This window comes from Lichenostomus cassidix, chromosome 7, assembly GCF_008360975.1.
Source record: "Lichenostomus cassidix isolate B80296 chromosome 7, HeHo_3.0, whole genome shotgun sequence".
Classification (NCBI taxonomy): domain Eukaryota; kingdom Metazoa; phylum Chordata; class Aves; order Passeriformes; family Meliphagidae; genus Lichenostomus; species Lichenostomus cassidix.
In genome coordinates, this window is record NC_139488.1 from 36,646,961 (window position 1) to 36,665,386 (window position 18,426).

Below are 18,426 nucleotides of genomic sequence, written 5' to 3' on the forward strand. Positions count from 1 at the left end.
AGCTGCTGTTAATCACCAGAATCCCCAACAGCTGCTGGAAGTACAGGAAAAGGCCACATTTGGCTCCTGCCCTAATTCCACAGTTGTTATTTGTGCCAAGTGGGTTTTGATGCCACAGAATTTCCGAGGGAAGTTCAAAGGAAGCCTGTGGAAACCAGGCTTTCTGCTCTGCTGCCTTCGCTGTCACCTGTCCCTCCTGGGCTCTCTAACATCTGCTGAGGTGACATTTGGGATGGAGGTTCCTGCAAGATCACATCTGTGGAACAGGGAATTGCAGGTGTGCCTTTTATCTTACATTATTTGAAAGGCTGAAATGCAGCTGGGAACACGGGAATAAATGGGATTATGGAAAAGGACTGAGCCCTTGGACTGTTCAAGCTGGCACAGACCTCACTGCCAAAGGAAAGGGGAAGATGTGCTTTGGGAAATTGCTGCTTTAGGGGAGATTTGGGTTGTGGATTTGGTTTGGTTTGTAGGGTTTGGTTTGTGGGGTCAGGTTGGGTCTGGTTTCCTCACGCTGTGCCAGCTCACTTTTGGGCAGGAAAACCACCTGGATTTGGTATCCCAGAGGAAATGATGTCTCTGATTTGGGATTTTTTTCCTGCTGGAATGGTGTGTGGATGTCAGAGCAGCACTGCTGAGTGCTCCTGGCTGCTCTCACCTGGGAGGGAGCTTTGGTTCTCCCTCTCACCCCATGGATCTGGGAGGGATTCTTGCCGAGGGAATTCATCCCAATCCCTCTCTGGGCTGGGCAAGCTCGTGAGCCACCCTGGAATACAGACATCACCCGTGCAGTGCTGCTTTCCCAGCCTCATTGGGGACAGCCAGGGACACTAATTAGCTGTGCTGTGCCCAGCGTGGCTCTGGCTGTGCTGTTCCCAGGAGCAGAGCCAGGAATGGCTGGGATGTTCAGAGCTGCCAGGCTGTGCTGCTGCTCCCTCTGAGAGAGCTCTCCCTGCTCTGGGGATCCCACATCCCCTATCCCCATTTCCCCTGAGCACTGGAGGTGCCTGGCTGCTGGAGTTTGCCTTTCTGCCTGGAACTGCAGCTCATGGAATATCCTGGGCTGGAAAAACCCCACAGGATCATCAATCCAACCCCTGGCCCTGCACAGACACCACAGCAGTGCCATCCTGTGCATCCCTGGGAGCTTTGTCCCAACGTTCAGCCTCGGGGCTGGGACATCCCTGGGGATCAGGGACATCCCTGGGGATCAGGGACATCCCCCTGCCTGGACAGGGGGCAGGAGCTCAGTTTGAAGGAGCTAAGTTTTGCCAACTCCCAGCCCAAATTTTCCACTCTGCTCCTTCCCCCTGGAGCTGTGCAGGTGCCCCAGGGGTGCTGCTGTCACCCAGTGTTGCTCCAAGGCAGCATTCCCCATGGGAAGTGTGAAATCCCATTTTTGGGGCTGCTCTGCCCCAAAGCCCCTCGGTGTGTGGGGACAGAAGGCTGAGCAGATGTTCCAAAGGGGCAGCCTTAGGAGCAGTTGGTTGTAACCTCAGTAATGCTGGGATTTACAGCCTTCCCTTAATCCCTCCCTGGTGAGCTGGAGAAGACATTCCCAAAGGCAGCTGAGGGCTTGGAGCCTTTGGGAATGCTGGGGCTGATACCTGCCAGCTCTGAGCAGGAATGGGAGTGCTGGTGGCACTTTGGGGTTGGTGGGGTCACTCCTGGGAGGCTCTGTGTGGTGCTGGGAGATATCCAAGAGCTCCATTGCCATGAGAAACATTTGGATTTGTTGTGGAGCAGCTGCACCCCTGGCTGTGCCATCATTCCCCTGTCCCATGGGATTTTGGAGCAGTCATGCTGGTGGGAGCTATGGGTGCCATGCAGACCCACAACTGCCCTTTGGTGTCCTTTTGGGGCTCTCTTTTTGTCTTTGTGCCCCAAAAATGAACCCACAAGGCGTGCTGGCCATCCCTGAGGGGTTCCCAAACAGCTGGAAGGGCTGGTGAGTCTGAGAGGAGAGAATTCCCAAAGGTCTCTGGAGTCACACCAGATCTCATTGTTTGGGGCCCAGAATTTGGGTTTGGTGGGAACACTGCCAGCCTCACTGGGTTCTGTGCTTCCCAATCCACCACCTCCAGGGAGTGTGGCTGAGCTCACACTGGGAATTTGGCTGTTTTTTTGGCTTTCCTTCCCTGAGGCTCCACGGGAAATAGGGACCTGAGATAGCATCGGGCAGTTCTTGCGGGTAGGGATAATGGAGTGGGAGGCTGAGAAGGAAGGAGCATTTCTGGGAAGAGCATTTCTCCTTCGCCAACTCCAGCTAAAGGTGAAAGCAGTTTGGGATCTGCAGCACAAAACTCCCTCTGGCTCTGCCTGTCCTGTGCTTTGCTCTGGTTTGGTGCTGCTTCTCCCATCACCAGCAGATCTGTGAGTTTTCCCAGAATCCTGAGGTGATCCCAGCAAAAAACTGAAAGCTGAGTGAGTTTTCCCAGAATCCTGAGGTGATCCCAGCAAAAAACTGAAAGCTGAGTGAGTTTTCCCGGAATCCTGAGGTGATCCCAGCAGGCTGCTGAGTCCCGTTTCCCTCCGAGGATGGAGCTGCCTGTGCCAGACTGGGATCATACTTAGCGGATAAAAGGATTTTTCTGTTTGTTTTCATACCGTTTGGAGTGGAATTCGAGGTATTCCAGCCCGGAGCAGTGCCTGTCCCAGGGCTGGCTGTTCCCAGTGCTGCTGTGGCATTAATCCTGCTGCTCATCCTGCTCATGTGCCGCCCAGGCTCGTTCTCATTCCGTGCCACACTCTGCCCAGCAGCTCTTTAACCTAATTCCCATTCCCAGCTCCCGGCGTGGGAAGCTGAGGAGAGCCAGAGCTCCTTGACAAAGCTCTCTTCATCTCAGCACTTCTAAATCAGAGTGAAAATCCTGCAGTTTGGCTCCTGTGGGACACACAGGCACTGCCCCAGGTGGAGGACTTGGGGACTCAGATATTCTCAGGAAAGCCTCCTGATCGATAATTTTTGGCTGTTTCTCTCTTTAAGCCTGAACCTGTTTGGTTTCTGGTTGTGCTGACATCTCCTTCCACCTGGATCTGCCCTTACATCCCTTGGATAGCCAAAAATTGGAGCCTGACTGAATCCAGCTTCCTTCTCCATAACCATCCTGACTGTGAAATTAATTTAGTCAGGAATTAGGGACAACTCTGCCTTAAAGAACCCGAGGAAGTGGAATAATTTCCCCATTTTTGTGCCTTAAAGAACCTGAGGAAGAGCAGGTGGATGGAATAATTTCCCCATTTTTGTACCTGAGTGCTCTGGGCTGGGTGAAAAAGTGGGGATCAATCCCAGGATGGACTCAGGGGTCTTGGAGGTTTTTTCCAACCTCCCTGGCTCTGTGATTCCATGATCCTGGCAGCACCCTGGGTGTGCTGCAGGCAGGAGGTGTCAGTGTGTGGTGTTGCAGTGCAATTCTCCCTCCCAATTCCGGTTGTTTTATGGTTTATAAACATTCATCAAAGGGAATTTGGATGGAGCACAAGTTTTGTCTGGTTCTCCAGGCTTCCTGCAGAGGGAGAATCACGAGGGGGGTGGCTGGGGGGGTGAGCAGGTGAAAAGATGGAATTAGAAAGATGGATTTGTGGATCAACAGAGGGAATTGTAAACATGTGTTGCCATCAGGTGAGAAATCCTGTGGGAATCAGCAACAAGGACAACCCTGGGATGACAGGAGCTGGAGAGAAATCTTTTCCTCCTCCTCCTCTTCCCCTCCCTTTTTCCCTGAGTTTAGGTTCTGTGTACCTTGTCCAGCAATTTGGGATTCCTCTTCTCACAGAGATTAAAAATAGCATCTCAGGCTGCCTCAGGAATGGGAGCTCAGCCAGCACAGCCACGGATTTATTTGGAAAAAGTAACCTAGCAGGGGTTTTATGGGCGAGTTCAAACCTTGCTCAGTCCAGCAGCTACCTTTGGGGCTGGTTTTGGGACAGCCAGGGTGAAAGTGCTTCAGGAATAAGCAAAGTGATCCTTCATTAGTTTGGGAACTCCAGAGTGGGATGAATCTCCCTCAGTCTCCTCCAGCAAACCAAGTGCCCTCAGCTGCTCCTTGCATGGCCTCTCCAGGGAAACTCAAGGAAAAAAGGGATAACCCCCTGAGATGCAGGGAAACCCAAGGAAATAAGGAAGAAACCCCCCAGATCCAGGGAAATCTGAGGGAAGTGGGATAAACCCCACCAAACCCAGGGAAACTCAAGTTAAAACACCCTCCCTGTATTCCTGTCCCACAGCAGCTCTGCTGCAGGAATTATTGCTCCTTATGGCTGGAAAATCCCAGGATTTGGGTTTATTTTGGCTTTTCCACACCTCCTCTGCCAGGCTGGAGTGGTGCCTGCAGCAGTGAGACCTGTCAATATTTCCAGAATAAATCCAAGTGTTAGAAATCCCCTTGGGATTGAGGCTTGGTGTGGTAGAGCCTTTCCTGGTGTTTACATTTTTAGGGGTAATAAACTTCCAAGGAAATTCCTTTCCCTCTTCATGGGGTGCTGGAGTACAGCGAAGAGGGATGGAAATAATTTGCATTTTTTAAGAAGTGCTTGTGATTGACCTGCTCCCTCTGGGGCAGTGTGAGGTGAGGGCAGAGACCTGGATTGGCTGGAGAATTTGGGGAAAAGAAGGGAAAATTAAAAAACAGGCTCAAACTTTGAGCATCTGAGTGAGTTCCTGGCTGCCTCCAAAGCAGGAATTCTGTCTGGGATGTGGTTTTCCAAGGAAGGCTCGTGCTGACATTCACTGGAGACAGAAAAACTGGGACCAGGCTTTGGGCCAGGCTTTTTATCCCTGACTTCATTTATTTTTCTTGGTTTATCCAACCCTTAATATTATTCAAAGGAAGGTTTTGTTCCTAGAGTCCATCAGGGAGCTGCTGACCAGCTCTGTTTCCTCTGTCCTGGGACCAAACCGTGGGTTGGAATTGCTCTGGGGTTTTATTTGTGTCCCTCTGAACACGTCAGTGTTTTATTTTGGGGCTGGGGGGGGTTTTAGCCATATGTTTTTGGGGGGTGGTGGTTGGATTTGGCCGTGTGGGGGATTTTGGTGGGAGTTGGAGTTGAAATCTCAGTTGGTGTTGCATAAGGAGCTGACTCAGAATGAGTTCTGTGGATTTTCTCCATGTGTGTGGAGAGGGTTTGTGTGCCCAGAGAGGCTGTGACATCCCTGGAATGTCCCAGGCCAGGCTGGACAGGGCTTGGAGCAGCCTGGGGTGGTGGAAGGTGATAGTGGAAGGTGATAGTGGAAGGCAGCACAGGAGGGGAGAAGATGGAAAACTCACTGAAACCCCTTTTTGGTGTGTTTTCCAGCATTTCTGTGCACTCCAGGCTGCCCCATGGGTGGAATCATGATCTCTGCAATTCCTTTGCAATACCCACTTTGGTCCTTTGCAAGTCACTTTCTCCGTCGTTCCACTGAAAGAGCTTTAATTTGGGGTTTGTGGTTTGCCTCAGCAGTGAGGGATTTCAGAAAATCCCAGGAGGAGCTTGGGGTGAGTCAGGCCTGGCTTGGCCTTGGAAGCTTTCCTACCATGGAGCTCCTTTTTGGTGGGGAATTAATGAGGTTCCAGCTTTTCCAAATGTGAGCCAGGTCTGGATTTTTGAGAGGAATGAACATCTCCATGGTCCCTGCAGCTCTTGGTCCCCAGAACCTTCTGGAAGTTTCCTGGATGAAGTTCCCTCAGCCAGGTTGGAGATATCATGGTTCTCCCAGTGAGACTCCACTGGCTGTGTGAGGAGAAAGGATTTAGAATCAGAGAATCCTTAGGGAGAATCCTTGAAAATCTCCCCAAGATCACCAGTCCAACCATTCCCAGCACTGCCAAGGCCACCACTGATCTGTGTCCCCAAGTGCCACATCCCCAGGGCTTTAAATCCCTCTGGGAATGGGGATTCCACATGGGCAGCCCATTCCAATCCTGACTGTGCTATCCAGGAGGAAATTGTCCCCAATATCCAATGGATCCCATCGCTGGCCAGGACTCCAGGAGAGATCCCACAGTGGCTCCATGGTGGTTCTTCTGTCCTCCCAACCCCGTGTTCTGATTGGGGATTAACCTCAGGAAGAGCTGAGAAGGAAAATGCTAATTTATGCTAAATATGCAAATGGCAGTGCAGCTCAAAGGGAGCAGAGAGGTGAAGTGACAAGTGGCACGTGGGAAGGGAGGGGCTTGGAAAAGCCATGGAGAACCACAAAAATGGGAATGTGAGTGCCAGCCTGGCATGGGGACATTGCCCACCGTGGCCAGGTGGGACAGGGGTGGCAGACATGTCCCCAGGAATGTCCCCAGGCTGCGCTCCAGCAGATCCCAGGCTGGTTATAAACACCCTGAAGGTGATGAGCTCCCGAGGAACATTCCCTCTTCCCTGCCCCTGGATTACTGGATGGTTAGTCCTTCCTTATCCTCTGAGGAACATTCCCACCACAGCTCTCTGCATCCCAACTTTCCCTGCCCACATACAAAGTGGATTTTCCCAGATGACCTCAGGACCACCGAGATGCACGTGGGGAGTCAGAGATCCAGAATTTTGCAGTTTCACTTGGATTTTTTCCAATGATTTTCTAAGGATGAGCTCCACACGCCATGCCCTGTGTCCTCAGCAGGTCTCTCCATGCTGTGGAAACTTCTCCTGCTCTTCCCAAGGGATCCAGGGCGTGTTTAGGAGGAGAAAGGCTTGGTGCAGGCTGAGCGTTGGTATTTTTAGATCAAAGACTAATTTAATAAAAAAATCCCCAAAGAAACAGGAGAGGAGAAGGAGGATTAGAACAATAAGTACATTTAATTTTAGCCTAGCTTGGGTTCCTCATAAAGCCAGGGAGCTTGGAGCTCGCTTCAGTTGCCTCTGGCTTTCCTAAATAAACACACCAGAGCAGGGCTGGGAAGTTAAGCAGCACAGAAAATCACAAAAAGTCACATTTTAATATTCGAGGAGAATATTAAGGGCTGTTTTACAGGCCGGGCCCTGGAATGAGATTTTAATGCTGCACAAAAATCCCCAGGCTGTTTTGGTAGGCAGCTCCTGGAGCTACAGAGAGACTTTTTCTGCAGAAAGGGTCAGAGTCAGGGCAGGGTGAGGGACCTGGAGGTGAGGAGGGGTTGGGGCCAGGATCTGCTTCTCATGGAGTTTTGTAATTTCTTCTGGGATTTTTGTCTGGAGAAGAGCAGAGGGGAACCTCATTGCTTTGCACAGCTCCTGGACAGGAGGGTGGAGCAAGGTGGGGTCAGCATCTTCTGCCATGCCCAGGTGAAGGGATGAGAGGAGATGACCTGGAGTTGCACCAGGGGAGGTTTGGATGAAATATTGGGAAATCTTTTCCATGCAGGAGTGGCCAGGCATTGGGATGAGTTGCCCAGGGATGTGGTGGAGTCACCATGTGGAGTCACCACGTGGAGTCACCATCTGTGGAAGTGTCCAGCAGTGTCCAGCTGTGGCACTTGAGGCCATGGGTCAAGGATGGTTGTGGTGCTGCTGGGTTGATGGACTTGATGATCTTCAAGGTCTCTTCCAGGATGGATCATTCTGGGATTCTGGGAATTTTCCCCCAGGCTAGGGAGACCTGATTGTCACCAACCTCCTGTGGCATTGGGTGATGTGGTCAGTGTGTGTTCCACCTGGGAGGTGTGTTGGGATGAGGAATTATGGAATCAGAAAGGTTGGAAAAGCTCTCTAGGACCATCAGATCCACCCATTCCCCCAGCAGTGCCAAGGCCACCTCTAACCCATGTCCCCAGTGCCACATCCACATGTTCCAGGTGTTGGAGAGCTTTAGCAAACCTCAGCTCAGAGGGAATTGAGTGAGGTGAGGCAGGAGGTGTCCCTAGTGACTCCTGGTGGCTCCAAGTCCCCATCAACAGCCATTGTCCCCTTGGTCTCCCAGCAGAGGATGAGGGTTGGCAGGTTGGACTTGTCCAGCTCTTGCCTCAGAGGATGAGCACAGAGCCCTGCATTGCTGCTCCTCCTCTTTGCAACGTTCTGAACTCCTCTTTGCTGTTCTAAACTGGTTCCTGTTCACACCTTTCAGCTAAATTTACATTGTGCAGGAACATTGGCAGCCTCAGCCGTCACATCTCTGACAGCCAAGGGTGACAGTGTCACCAGGAACTGATCTGAACCGAGTTGTGTTGCTTTTTGTTCTCTTTCCAATGGTTTTGGAATCTGGTTGGTTTTGGATTTGGTCTCTGGGAGGACGTGGGCAGCTCAGTGCCAGGAAGGAAACCTGGATGCACTCAGGGGTCAGAGTTTGGTTCTCAGAGTTTGCTTTGCTCTGTCTCAGGGTTATGGAGGTCAGAGGTATGGACTTGACTTCTGAGCCAGTTTTGGGGCTGCTTTGTAAGAATTTACCAGATATTAGTAAAAGTTAAAAATAGTTCAGGCTCTGCCTCGGAACAGCTCTGAGTGAAATGCAGGAAAAATCAGGATTTTTCAGCTCGTCATGGTGGAGACAGCGAGATAAACCCCAGAGGGCTGGAGGCAAAATGCTGGGCTGGAACTGAGGAATTGGAAGTTGAAGGGATGAGCTGGAGGATAAGCTGGGATTGGGAAATTCCAGGTGGGGATAGGGAGTCCTTGAAGGCTGGAGTAAGAGCAGAGCTTTGATGTGGGTGTGTAAATCTGAGTCCAAGTCATGAGGACCAGGACTCCTTTGAAGTGCTTTCAATCCCTGACCTTTTCCCCCAGTGCTGTTGGGAAGCCAGAAACAGCCAGGTTTGCTTTTCCATGCAAGGTGGGAACAATCCCAGTCAGAGGGAGGATGGGAGGAAAAGGCCAGTTGGGAATTAACTCAGGAATGTGAGTTCTGTGTCTCATGGAGCAGTGGGAATTCCCTTCACACATCAGGGTGTGCTCCTGCAGATAAGCTTTTCCTGGGATACCTTGGTTCCTTCCAAGGTTAGCAGTGCCTTGATGGGAAGTTTAACTCTTTGCTAGGATGGCTTTTCAGTGTCACTGGTGTTGGCAGCAGTGTTGGCCTCACCCTCCCTTGCCAGGCTCTGCTTTCCTGCCTTTTTCCATCCCCATCCCACCTTTTAGGATCCAGGGCTGTTCATGGGAACAAGTGGATCAGGAGGACTCTGTTCACATGAATGTCAGGATTCATTAATAGAAGGGATGCAGACCTAGAGCTGATGTGATCAATAGGAGCACCAGCCCCATGCTATTCATTAGCAGTGCTATTAATTAGCAGTGCTCATGCTTGTGAGTCAGTTGAGTTGCTGCTGCGTCCATTTTCCAAAACGTTGAGCCTTTTAATCCTCAGGAGAACAAGGAATGAGTTGGGAAAAGCCCAGCTCAGTCGTTCCTCCACCAGCATGGAGTTGGTGTTGGTGTGACCAGGGCTGTGGGTGGCACCTGGTGGCACCTGGTGGCACCTCCTGCTCCTTCCCTGTCCTGCTGGGTGCTTTCTGCTGCTCTGACACATGGCAGATGTTTTACCATTTCCCCTGGATAATGCTGGCTGCAGGACCTGTTTGCCCCTCAGACCTAGGGCCACCAAGGTCTCCACCAGCAGCTCCCTCAGTGTCTCTTTTCCATGGAAAGGGACAGCAGGACAACCCCAAGGGACATGTTTGAGACCAAGGACAAAGCCAAGCTGTGGTGCTGCTGCCCAGATCTTGCAGATCGGTCACAAAATGAGATTTTCAGTGCCAAAACCTGGAATTGGAGACTCGGCCAGTTTGGAGCTGGGCTTTGTTTCCTAGGTTAAAAATACATAAATTTCCCTGATGCTCTCTGGTTTTTTTTTTAACTCTCCAGCCAGTTAATATTTCGGAGGTCTGCTTGTATTCCCCCCACTTTTCCATCTGCTACCGTGATTAATCCAAGGCTCAGCCTCACCCTGCCAAACGGAATGGAAACCTTACCTAGATGGTCTGGCAGGGAGCAGCAGACATGAATAAGTGTGGAATTTGCAGGGAGAAGGAGCAGAGCTGTGTTCTGGAGCTGGCTGGGCTGGCCAGGAGCCGCTGCAGACAGCAGGAGGCTGTGCAGAGCCAGCTGCAGTCACTCCAGGGCTGAGCTCGAGGTGTTGCTGAGCAGTCGGAAGCAAAGCTCTCCGGTTTCCTAAGGCTTCTCCAGCAGGGAGGATGTGCCAGAGCTTGGCTTTCCTCTCCTCCCCAGGCCTGGGAGATCTGTGAGGTAGTGGAAAGTGGGAAGGGAGGAAGGGGGGACTGATTTCCTGAGGCTGGAGGGGAAGGAGTGGAGAGAAGCTGTGGAGCTCACCTGGGCTTGGATGCTCAGCCAGGGGGGAAAAACAGTTTGGCCAGAAATGGTTCTTTTTTGTAACTAGAAATGGTGTTTTTTGTAACAAGAAATGGTGTTTTTTGTAACCAGAAGTGGGTTTTTTTTTTTGTAACCAGAAATGGGGTTTCTTTTGTAACCAGAAATGATTCTTTTGAATTACCAGAAATGGTTCTTTTTAATAACCAGAAATTGTTATTTTTTGTAACCAGAAATGGTTCTTTTTAATAACCAGAAATGGTTCTTCTCAATCTGGATTTGGTAGGAGCCATCCCTGGCAGGGCCAGCCAGGAGTGGGGATGAGGGTGGAAATGGGGATTGAGGATAGAAAAGGGAATGAGGGTGGAAATGAGAATGAAGATGGAATGGGAATTAGGATGAAGTGGGAATGAGAATGGAATGGGAATGAGAATGGAGTGGGGATGAGGATGGAGTGGGGATGAGGATGGAATGGGGATGGAAATGGGGATGAGGATGGAATGGGGATGAGGATGCAGCGCAGTGGGGCACAGGATGAGGCTGCTTCAGCTGCAGTTCCTACTGGCAGGAAGGAGTTTTTCTGGGATCCTGATGGAAGCTTTTATGGGATTTATGGGATCCAGTGGATGGTGCAGCTCCTCCTGAGCTGATGGAGATCTGCCCTGCTGGCAGAGGGGATCCAGCTGCACGAGGGGTGGTGACACAGGGGACACAGCAGGAGTTGGCATTGGTTTAGGAAGGGAATAGCTGTGCTGTCAGAAGCTCTAATTGGGAAAAGCTGGAAAGGGAAACCACGGGACACAGACCTGTCATTAACTGGAGAACCCTGGGATGTGTGAGGCCCACGGCTGGAAAAGCTGGAAGTGGCCAGGAGACTTGGTGAGTCATTCCAGGGATGCAGAGGGAATCAGGAATCCAGAATGTGCACACAGCTCCTGGAGCCACTTCAGTAGCCTCTGCCCCAAATCCTGCTCACATCCTCACATCCTGGAGGTTTGGGATGGGGAGCAGAGCTCTGGGATTTCGGGAGCCACTTGGGGAAATGCCACGCAGAGATGAGAGATGTAAAAAAAAATGTATTGCTTCCCGTGGAAGTAAAAATGTCATGGTTTAGGAGCCAGTTTTCCAGCAGGGAGTGGCTGTGGAGTGAGAATGACATTTGTTCAGGTTTCAGAGAAGGTGTGGGGTGCAATCATGGAATATCCTGATTTCCTTATCCTGATATCCTTTATCCTGATCCTTATCCTGAGGGAGAAGGATCGTGGAGGGACTCTGGGCTGCCCCATGGCTTGTCCATGGCTTGGCTGCACTTTAAATCCCTTTTTGGGAAGCGAGTAGGTGCCATTCACCCTCAGTTTTCACCCAGGGAGCTCAGCCTGGCTGCACACAGCATCCACGGAGGCTTTTCCCTGTGGGAGAGGCCAGGAATGGAGGATTTTCCCTGATGGAAAGGCCAGGAATGGAGGCTTTTACCTGTGGAAGAGGCCAGAAATGGAGGCTTTTCCCTGGGGGAGAGGCCAGGAGTGGAGGCTTTTCCCTGTGGGAGAGGCCAGGGATGGAAGCTTTTCCCTGTGGGAGAGGCCAGGAATGGAGGCTTTTCCCTGTGGGAGAGGCCAGGGATGGAAGCTTTTCCCTGTGAGAGAGGCCGGGAATGGAGGCTTTTCCCTGGGGGAGAGGCCGGGAATGGAGGCTTTTCCCTGAGGGAAAGGCCAGGAATGGAGGCTTTTCCCTGGGGGAGAGGCCAGGAATGGAGGATTTTCCCTAAGGGAGAGGCCAGGAATGCCTGCAGTGGTCTGTCGAGGGCCCTGGGGTGGCTGTGTGGAGCACAGCAAAGCCCTTCTCCTGGCAGGGTGAGCTCAGCCAGCTCCATTTGGGAATGAGCTCACTGCAGCCTGCTGCCTGCCTCTCGTTTGCCCTGTTTTCCTCCTTGTTTTCCCTGTTTTCCCCTCTGCTCCCTGCCCAGGTTTGCAGACAGGTTCCTGTCCTGCTGCCAGCCGGGTGTGTAAGCTGATTAGCCCTAAGGAGATCAGGGCTGCACTGCAGGTAAACAGCACAGCTTTTCCTGCAGCTCCGAGCCAGGGCAGCTGTGAAATGTGGCTCAGGAGTGAGGAATGGTGCCGGAAGGACCCTCAGGAAAAATACCGAGGAGTGCATGGAATGATAACAGAGCTGATAAGGCTGAGAGGAGCAGCAGGGCAGATAGGATCAGAGCCTGGAAATGCTGTCAGCGTGGCAGCAGGGATGAGTGAAGGAGTTGTTATCTGATGGAAAATGAGCTGGGGAGGAGCAGGAGGCATGGAGGGGATTGTGGAGGGGATCCCTGGGAGCAGGGACACTTCTGGGATGGGATGGAGGGAAGGCAGAGGAGCAAATCCCTCATTCCCAAGGCTCTCCTGGCTGTTCTGGGCTCCTCAGTGTGGTCAGCAGCATCTACACCACCCCCTGGCACTGAATCACCCCTGGCACTCATGATCCTGCCAGGCACTTCCTGAAATTCTGATTTTCCAGGTGCCAGGGAGGTGTCCTGGCTGGCTGATCCCAACACAGCCCTCCTCTTCCCTTCCCTGGGAGGAAACAAAGGAAGTGTGGGCAGAGTGTGGCTCTGGGGTGGTTGCAGGGATCCCCAGCACAGCCTGCTGGAATAAAGCTGGAGGCTGCCTGGGCACAGCTTGGGAACGTGCTCCTGGAGTGGGATTTTGGTCCAAAACTGCCATTTCTTGATTCCCAATCTGTTGTTGTGTCTGGTGCTGCTGTGACCAGCCAGCTCTTCCTCACTGGGAATGGATTGTGCAGTCTGTGCTCCTCGGGGGTGAACTGGGGATAACTGGGGCCACTCTGGGAATTCCAGCTGGAGCCCAGGAGATTCTGGAGTCCAGGAGGTGCTCAGTGGGTTTTCCACCCTCCCTTTGGCCTTGCTGTGCTCAGCCGAGCTGATTGGGTTCTGTTGCTGTTGAGCCGCTAGCAGAGGAAAAGACCTGGATTCTCAGCGTGGCGTGAAAAGAGCTCTTTTATTATTTGATTCCAACTTGTATAGATTTTTCAGAGGTCACCCAGATTGGTCAGTCAGGAACCTCCCCCTAGGCCTGACTGGCCAGGCCTGAACTGTCCAAATCTCAAGACACTGTTTTTAATAACATCCAAACTTTATCTTTGTTTATAAAACACAGGAGAAAATTCTTATGGGAAAGACCTGTGCTAGCCACAGGGTTCCTCTCCAGATCTGGTGCTCCTGGGTTCTTCCCAGTGTTCCTGGTTCTCTCCAGGTGTTCCTGAGTTCTCTCCAGGTGTTCCTGAGTTCTCTCCAGGTGTTTCTTGGTTCTCTCCAGGTGTTCCTGGTTCTCTCCACTGTTCCTGGTTCTCTCCAGGTGTCTCTGGCTCTCCAGGAGCACAGGCAGCACAGTTCTGCTGCACATTCCCAGCCAGGGCTCTTGGGAAAGCCACCCATCCAGAGAGCTGTCCTGGAAGGAGCTCTCCCATGCAAGCAGTCAGGAGCGATAGGGATCAGCTAATTGCTGCCTCTCCCTGCTGCCTGCTGTCACTCACCGGCTGGGATTGTTATCTCCAGGGGTTGGGCAGCAGCAATCCTGCTCTGGCATCTGTGTCATCCCGGTGAGGTGGCATGGGGTGACTTTTCCAACCTGGCTAGCTGTTGGAGTGAAATGCAATGGCATTTTGTGATCCTGCTGGGAGAGGACTGTCCTGCAGCCCCAGCCCACTCTGGGGTGTGTTTCCCTCAGGAATGTGCTCAGGGGAGGGAATGGGACCTGTCTGGGGTGGGAATGACTCCTGTGCCCTGGCAGTTCAGGGAATCCTGTCCTTTCCACTGCTGGGCACAGAATCCCAAAACAGTTTGGACTGGAAGGGACTTTAAAGCTCATCCCATGGGCAGGGACACCTGCCACTGTCCCAGGGTGCTCCAGCCTGGTCTTGGACACTGCCAGGGATCCAGGGGCAGCACAGCCTCTCTGGGAATTCCAGCCCAGCCCCTCCCCACCCTCCCAGGGAGGAATTTTTCCTAAAAGCCCAGGAGCTGGAGCTCAGGGCTGCCCCTCAGTCTCACCCTGGTGTGTCCCAGCCCTGCCCTTGGGTTACTCGTGATTCCCTTTGGGGCCAAAACCAGCAGGGACAGGGAATGTTCCTGAGCAGCCCTGGCATCAGGAATTCCCACGGAGCAATGGAACAACCTCAGCCATGCTCATGGTTTGCAGCAGCAGGTTTGGCCCTGGCTGATCCTCCCTGTGCTCCTCTCTCTGCAGAATGCCATGAACCTTCCTCCCGACAAAGCGCGGCTGCTGCGGCAGTACGACAACGAGAAGAAGTGGGAGCTCATCTGTGACCAGGTAAGGAACGCTAGAGAGCCTTTGGGGGACATTTCTTCCCATCTGCTCCATCTCCAGCATCCCTGGGCTGAGCAGGACCTTGCAGGGCACCTATTCCCAGAGTTCCAGACTCTCATTCCTTCAGCCTTCTGCTCCGTTACTGGGAACCTCTCCTAGAGCCTTGCAGTAACAAGTGACCAACCCCATCCATCTGGGATCCTGGCATTCCATGATTTGTGCCAGGGGTGTTCCCAGAGTGTCCCAGAGAGGTGGGAACTCTGTGTTGGAGCCGTTTGATCCCAGCCTGGATTTGCAAATCCCCACCTCCCACTGGGATATCTCTTTCCCCTGTGATGTTTCCAGCCTGGATTCCCTGGATGGCTCCAGGGCTGTCACCTCTGGGGACAGGAGGTGTTGATGCAGCCTGAACTCCTGTTCACCTCCAGAGGCTGGAAAAAGCTGGGATTAGGCAGTGCCAGATGCTGAGGCATCTATCTCCTCGTGGGCTGTGCAGGGTGTGAGGGATAATCAGGAATGGCATTTTAGGGGGAAAATGAAATGTGCCAAAGGTGGGGTTGGAATCTGGGAGCCAGCAGCAACACTGGGCTGTGAAAAAACCAGGAAGTTGAGCAGTAATGGCTGATGGAAAGAATTGATCCAGCACTGGGAAAGCAGGGTGTTCCCATGGGATGTAAACTCAGCAGGAGCAGGGTGGGAGTCTGCAGGAGGTGCAGCTGTGCTGGGAGCTCAGGGACATCGGGATAAATACATTTCTGGGACATTTCCTCTTTAGCTGTTACACTGGGAGGTGTTCCCCATCCCTGGAAGTGTCCAAGGCTAGGTTGGACAGGGCTGGGAGTAGCCTGGGATAGTGGGAAATTTCCCTGCCATGGCTGTGGTGGAATGGGTGGGATTTAAGGTCCCTCCCAACCCAATCCACCCTGTGACTCCATGCTTTGTGTCCATGATTTCCCAGAGCATCCCGGGGAGGTGTGAGCTTCGTGCCGAATTCCCTGCTGGCAGCAGGACAGGCAAGAAGCCTTTTGATCCCTGGATGTGCAAATTCCCCCCTCGGAGCTCTGAGAGCTCTGACCCACCCTTTGCAGCTGCTGCTGAATCACTGCGAGCTCCGGCTGAGATAGCAGGGACGAGCAGATGGGAAGGAAATTCGCAATCTGGAGTCATCAGCAGCTCCTTGCACAACCCCAGTCCACCCCCGGGCTGGGATGAGGCTCTTCCCACCCTCTGGAAAGGCAGGGAAGCAGCGCAGGGCTGATGTAAGCCGAGCCAGCACTGCCAGGAGGAGGAGAGCAGCAGGAGGAGGTGACCCAGTGCCACCTTTGCTGTGTCCTGCCACCCCAGTCACAGCTCCCTGGTGTCCCCCGGGGTGCTGCCAGCCCCTCAGTCAGAGCAGGGCGAGCAGGTGGCACTACAAGGTGGCACTAAAAGCACCAAAGTGCAGCATATGGGCTGTGAAATATTTATATCCATATTTATGGAATTACGGGGCTGAGAGCACTCTGGGCATGGGGGTTCTGCAGGGGTTTTTGTAATGTGGATGCAGATTTGGACTCCTGTTTTCTCTGTTTCACCTGGTTTTGCTTGGAAATCAATGAGGAGATGAGGTTTTTCTCTCCTGTGCTGGTTTTCAGCTTAGAGCTGAAAGGGAAATTATCCAGAAATGGTATTTTTAAGTAGCCCGTGCAGCAGATCCTGGATATTTATCTGTGGAATATTTGGAGAATCTCAAGAGTTAATCCCCCAGAAGGAACTGTCACTTTTGCAAAAATGAGATTAACAAAAGCAGGAATTAGCAATCTCACTATGATATGGTAATAATAATAACAACAATAATAATGACAATAATTAATAATCTGCCACAAGCAGGATTATGTGCATTGTTTGGGTCACTGTAAGAGTTGCTGGGCTGGTTGTGGAGAACTCATCCCAGGTGGAATTTTCTCTTCCTTTGTCTACAAACCATGCAATCATCTCAGCATTGTCCTCAGAGCTTTCTCCAACCTCTCTGGGTAAGATCCACGGGGGAGGAGAAGAGCAAAGCCAGGGAATCTGTTGTCACCCTGGAGAGGGTCAGGGGTGAAGGGCTGGTGTTGGGAATGATCCAGGCAGGGACCAGGAGATCCAGGAAATGGGGTCCTCCAGGGCTCTTCTGGTGTCCTCTCTGCAGCTGAGGGACAGGAAGGCCTTGGGGACATCCTGCAAAGGTCTTCATTGCCCTCTAATGGCAAATGGTGGCAGGGGTGTCACCATGGCCTGGCTCTGGGACACTCGATAGGGGTGGGAGTGAGGGATGGAGAGCCATGGGAATGTTGGGAATGAGGGATGAAGAACCATGGGAATGTTGGGTAGTTTGCATCCAGAATCTCCTCCAGAGGTGTTGGTGGAACTCTCCCACTGGAGCTCCAGGAGAAGGCAGTGCTGGGACTTTTGGAGGTTGGTGGCCAACGTGGAGCTCTTGGGATCCATGGATGGCTGATGCAGCAGGGCTTTGTGGAGAAGCTGTGCCAATTTTTGTCACAAATTGCTCAGTGCAGCCCAGGTTTCCCCCCAGGAATGTGCTGGAGCCCCTAGGGTGCCATTGACCCTTCTGCAGCAGATATCCAGCTTTTTTGCCACTATCCCACCAAGGATTTTCCATCCCTTTGCCTGTGCTGCAGAGGCCATTTGCAGATCTGGTTTGAGAGCCTTTGCTTTAAAAAAAGAAGTGTATTCAAGGGAATCTGCCCTGTTGGGGTAAATACAGGGTGGAAAATCCCATGTTTTATGGGACTTTGGGACACTCATGGCTTCATTCATTGGACTGGGCAGCCCTGGGAGAGGAGGCTCAGGGAAAACCAGAGCAGGAGGGATGGAGAGGTGGGAGATAAAGGCATGAGGAGTCCAGAGCTGGGTGATTTGGGATGGAGAAGGGCTCAGCACCTCCGGGATCAGAGGGAGCAGCAGCTGGAACCATCCCAGAGCTGCTGCTGCCCTCCTTTGGCAGGACATGAATCCTGAGGAGTGGATCATTCCTCCTAATTAATTAGTGCAGGAGGAGTGGCTGCTGTCACCTCATTGTGTGAGGAGCCTGACAGAGGGACACTCAGGTTGTCCTGCTGGCTGGGAATGGCCTGGGAATGGCTGGATGGTTGGGAATATCCTGGGAATGACTGGGTGGCTGGGAATGGCCTGGGAATAGCTAGCAAGGATAAGGGTAATAACGAAAATAATGATAATAGCAGGTGGACTAATGCAGAAAAATGCCCTGAATGTTGTTGGGAGCCAAGGATTGTTGGAAAAGCCACAATTTCCTTGTTCCGGAATGAATAGGTTTTCCAGAGCTGGGGGATCAGGAGATGTGTGGAGCTCTTTGTAGGATCACGTGGAAGAGGAAGTGCAGAAGTGCAGCAGTTCCTCTTGGCTGCTGCAGTAAAGCCAACCCAGGCTCCCTTTTTTCCTGTATCCGTCGGAAAAGAAAGTGCTAATTCCGGCTGGAAGAGGCACAGGAGCAGCATTGTGCTCCTGCAGCCAGCTTTTCCCCCTGAGCTATGGAATCATGGAATGGGTTGGGTTGGAAAGGACTGTGAAGCCCATTGAGTCCCAGGGACATCCAGGGACAATTCCACTGTCCCAGGTTATTCCAGTCTGGCCTTGGACACTGCCAGGGATCCAGGGGCAGCCACAGCTTCTCTGGGAATTCCAGCCCAGCCAGGAATTCCCAATTCCCAATCTCCCATCCATCCCTGCCCTCTGGCAGTGGGAAGCCATTCCCTGTCCTGTCCCTCCATGCCTTGTCCCCGGATCCCTCTGTGAATGCAATCCCAGTGAATTCTCCCCATTTATTCCCACCAGGGCTCATCTCATCCCATTGCTCTCCAGTGCTGCTGTCCTTGCATTCCCATCC

General features: G+C 52.4%; 1 protein-coding gene across 8 annotated transcripts in view; it reads left to right on the forward strand.

Moving 5' to 3' along the window:
• The window catches only part of FMNL2 (formin like 2), a 101,393-nt gene that overhangs the window by 43,530 nt on the left and 39,437 nt on the right, over positions 1–18,426 (forward strand). For all 8 annotated transcript variants that reach the window (XR_014853564.1, XM_085067196.1, XM_085067201.1 and 5 more), the window contains exon 2: positions 14,460–14,543. Coding sequence is in view for 7 of the 8 variants with exons in the window: in XM_085067196.1 (XP_084923322.1) it covers positions 14,460–14,543 (84 nt within the window). In the remaining variant the exon portion in view is untranslated. The remainder of the gene's footprint in view (positions 1–14,459; positions 14,544–18,426) is intronic.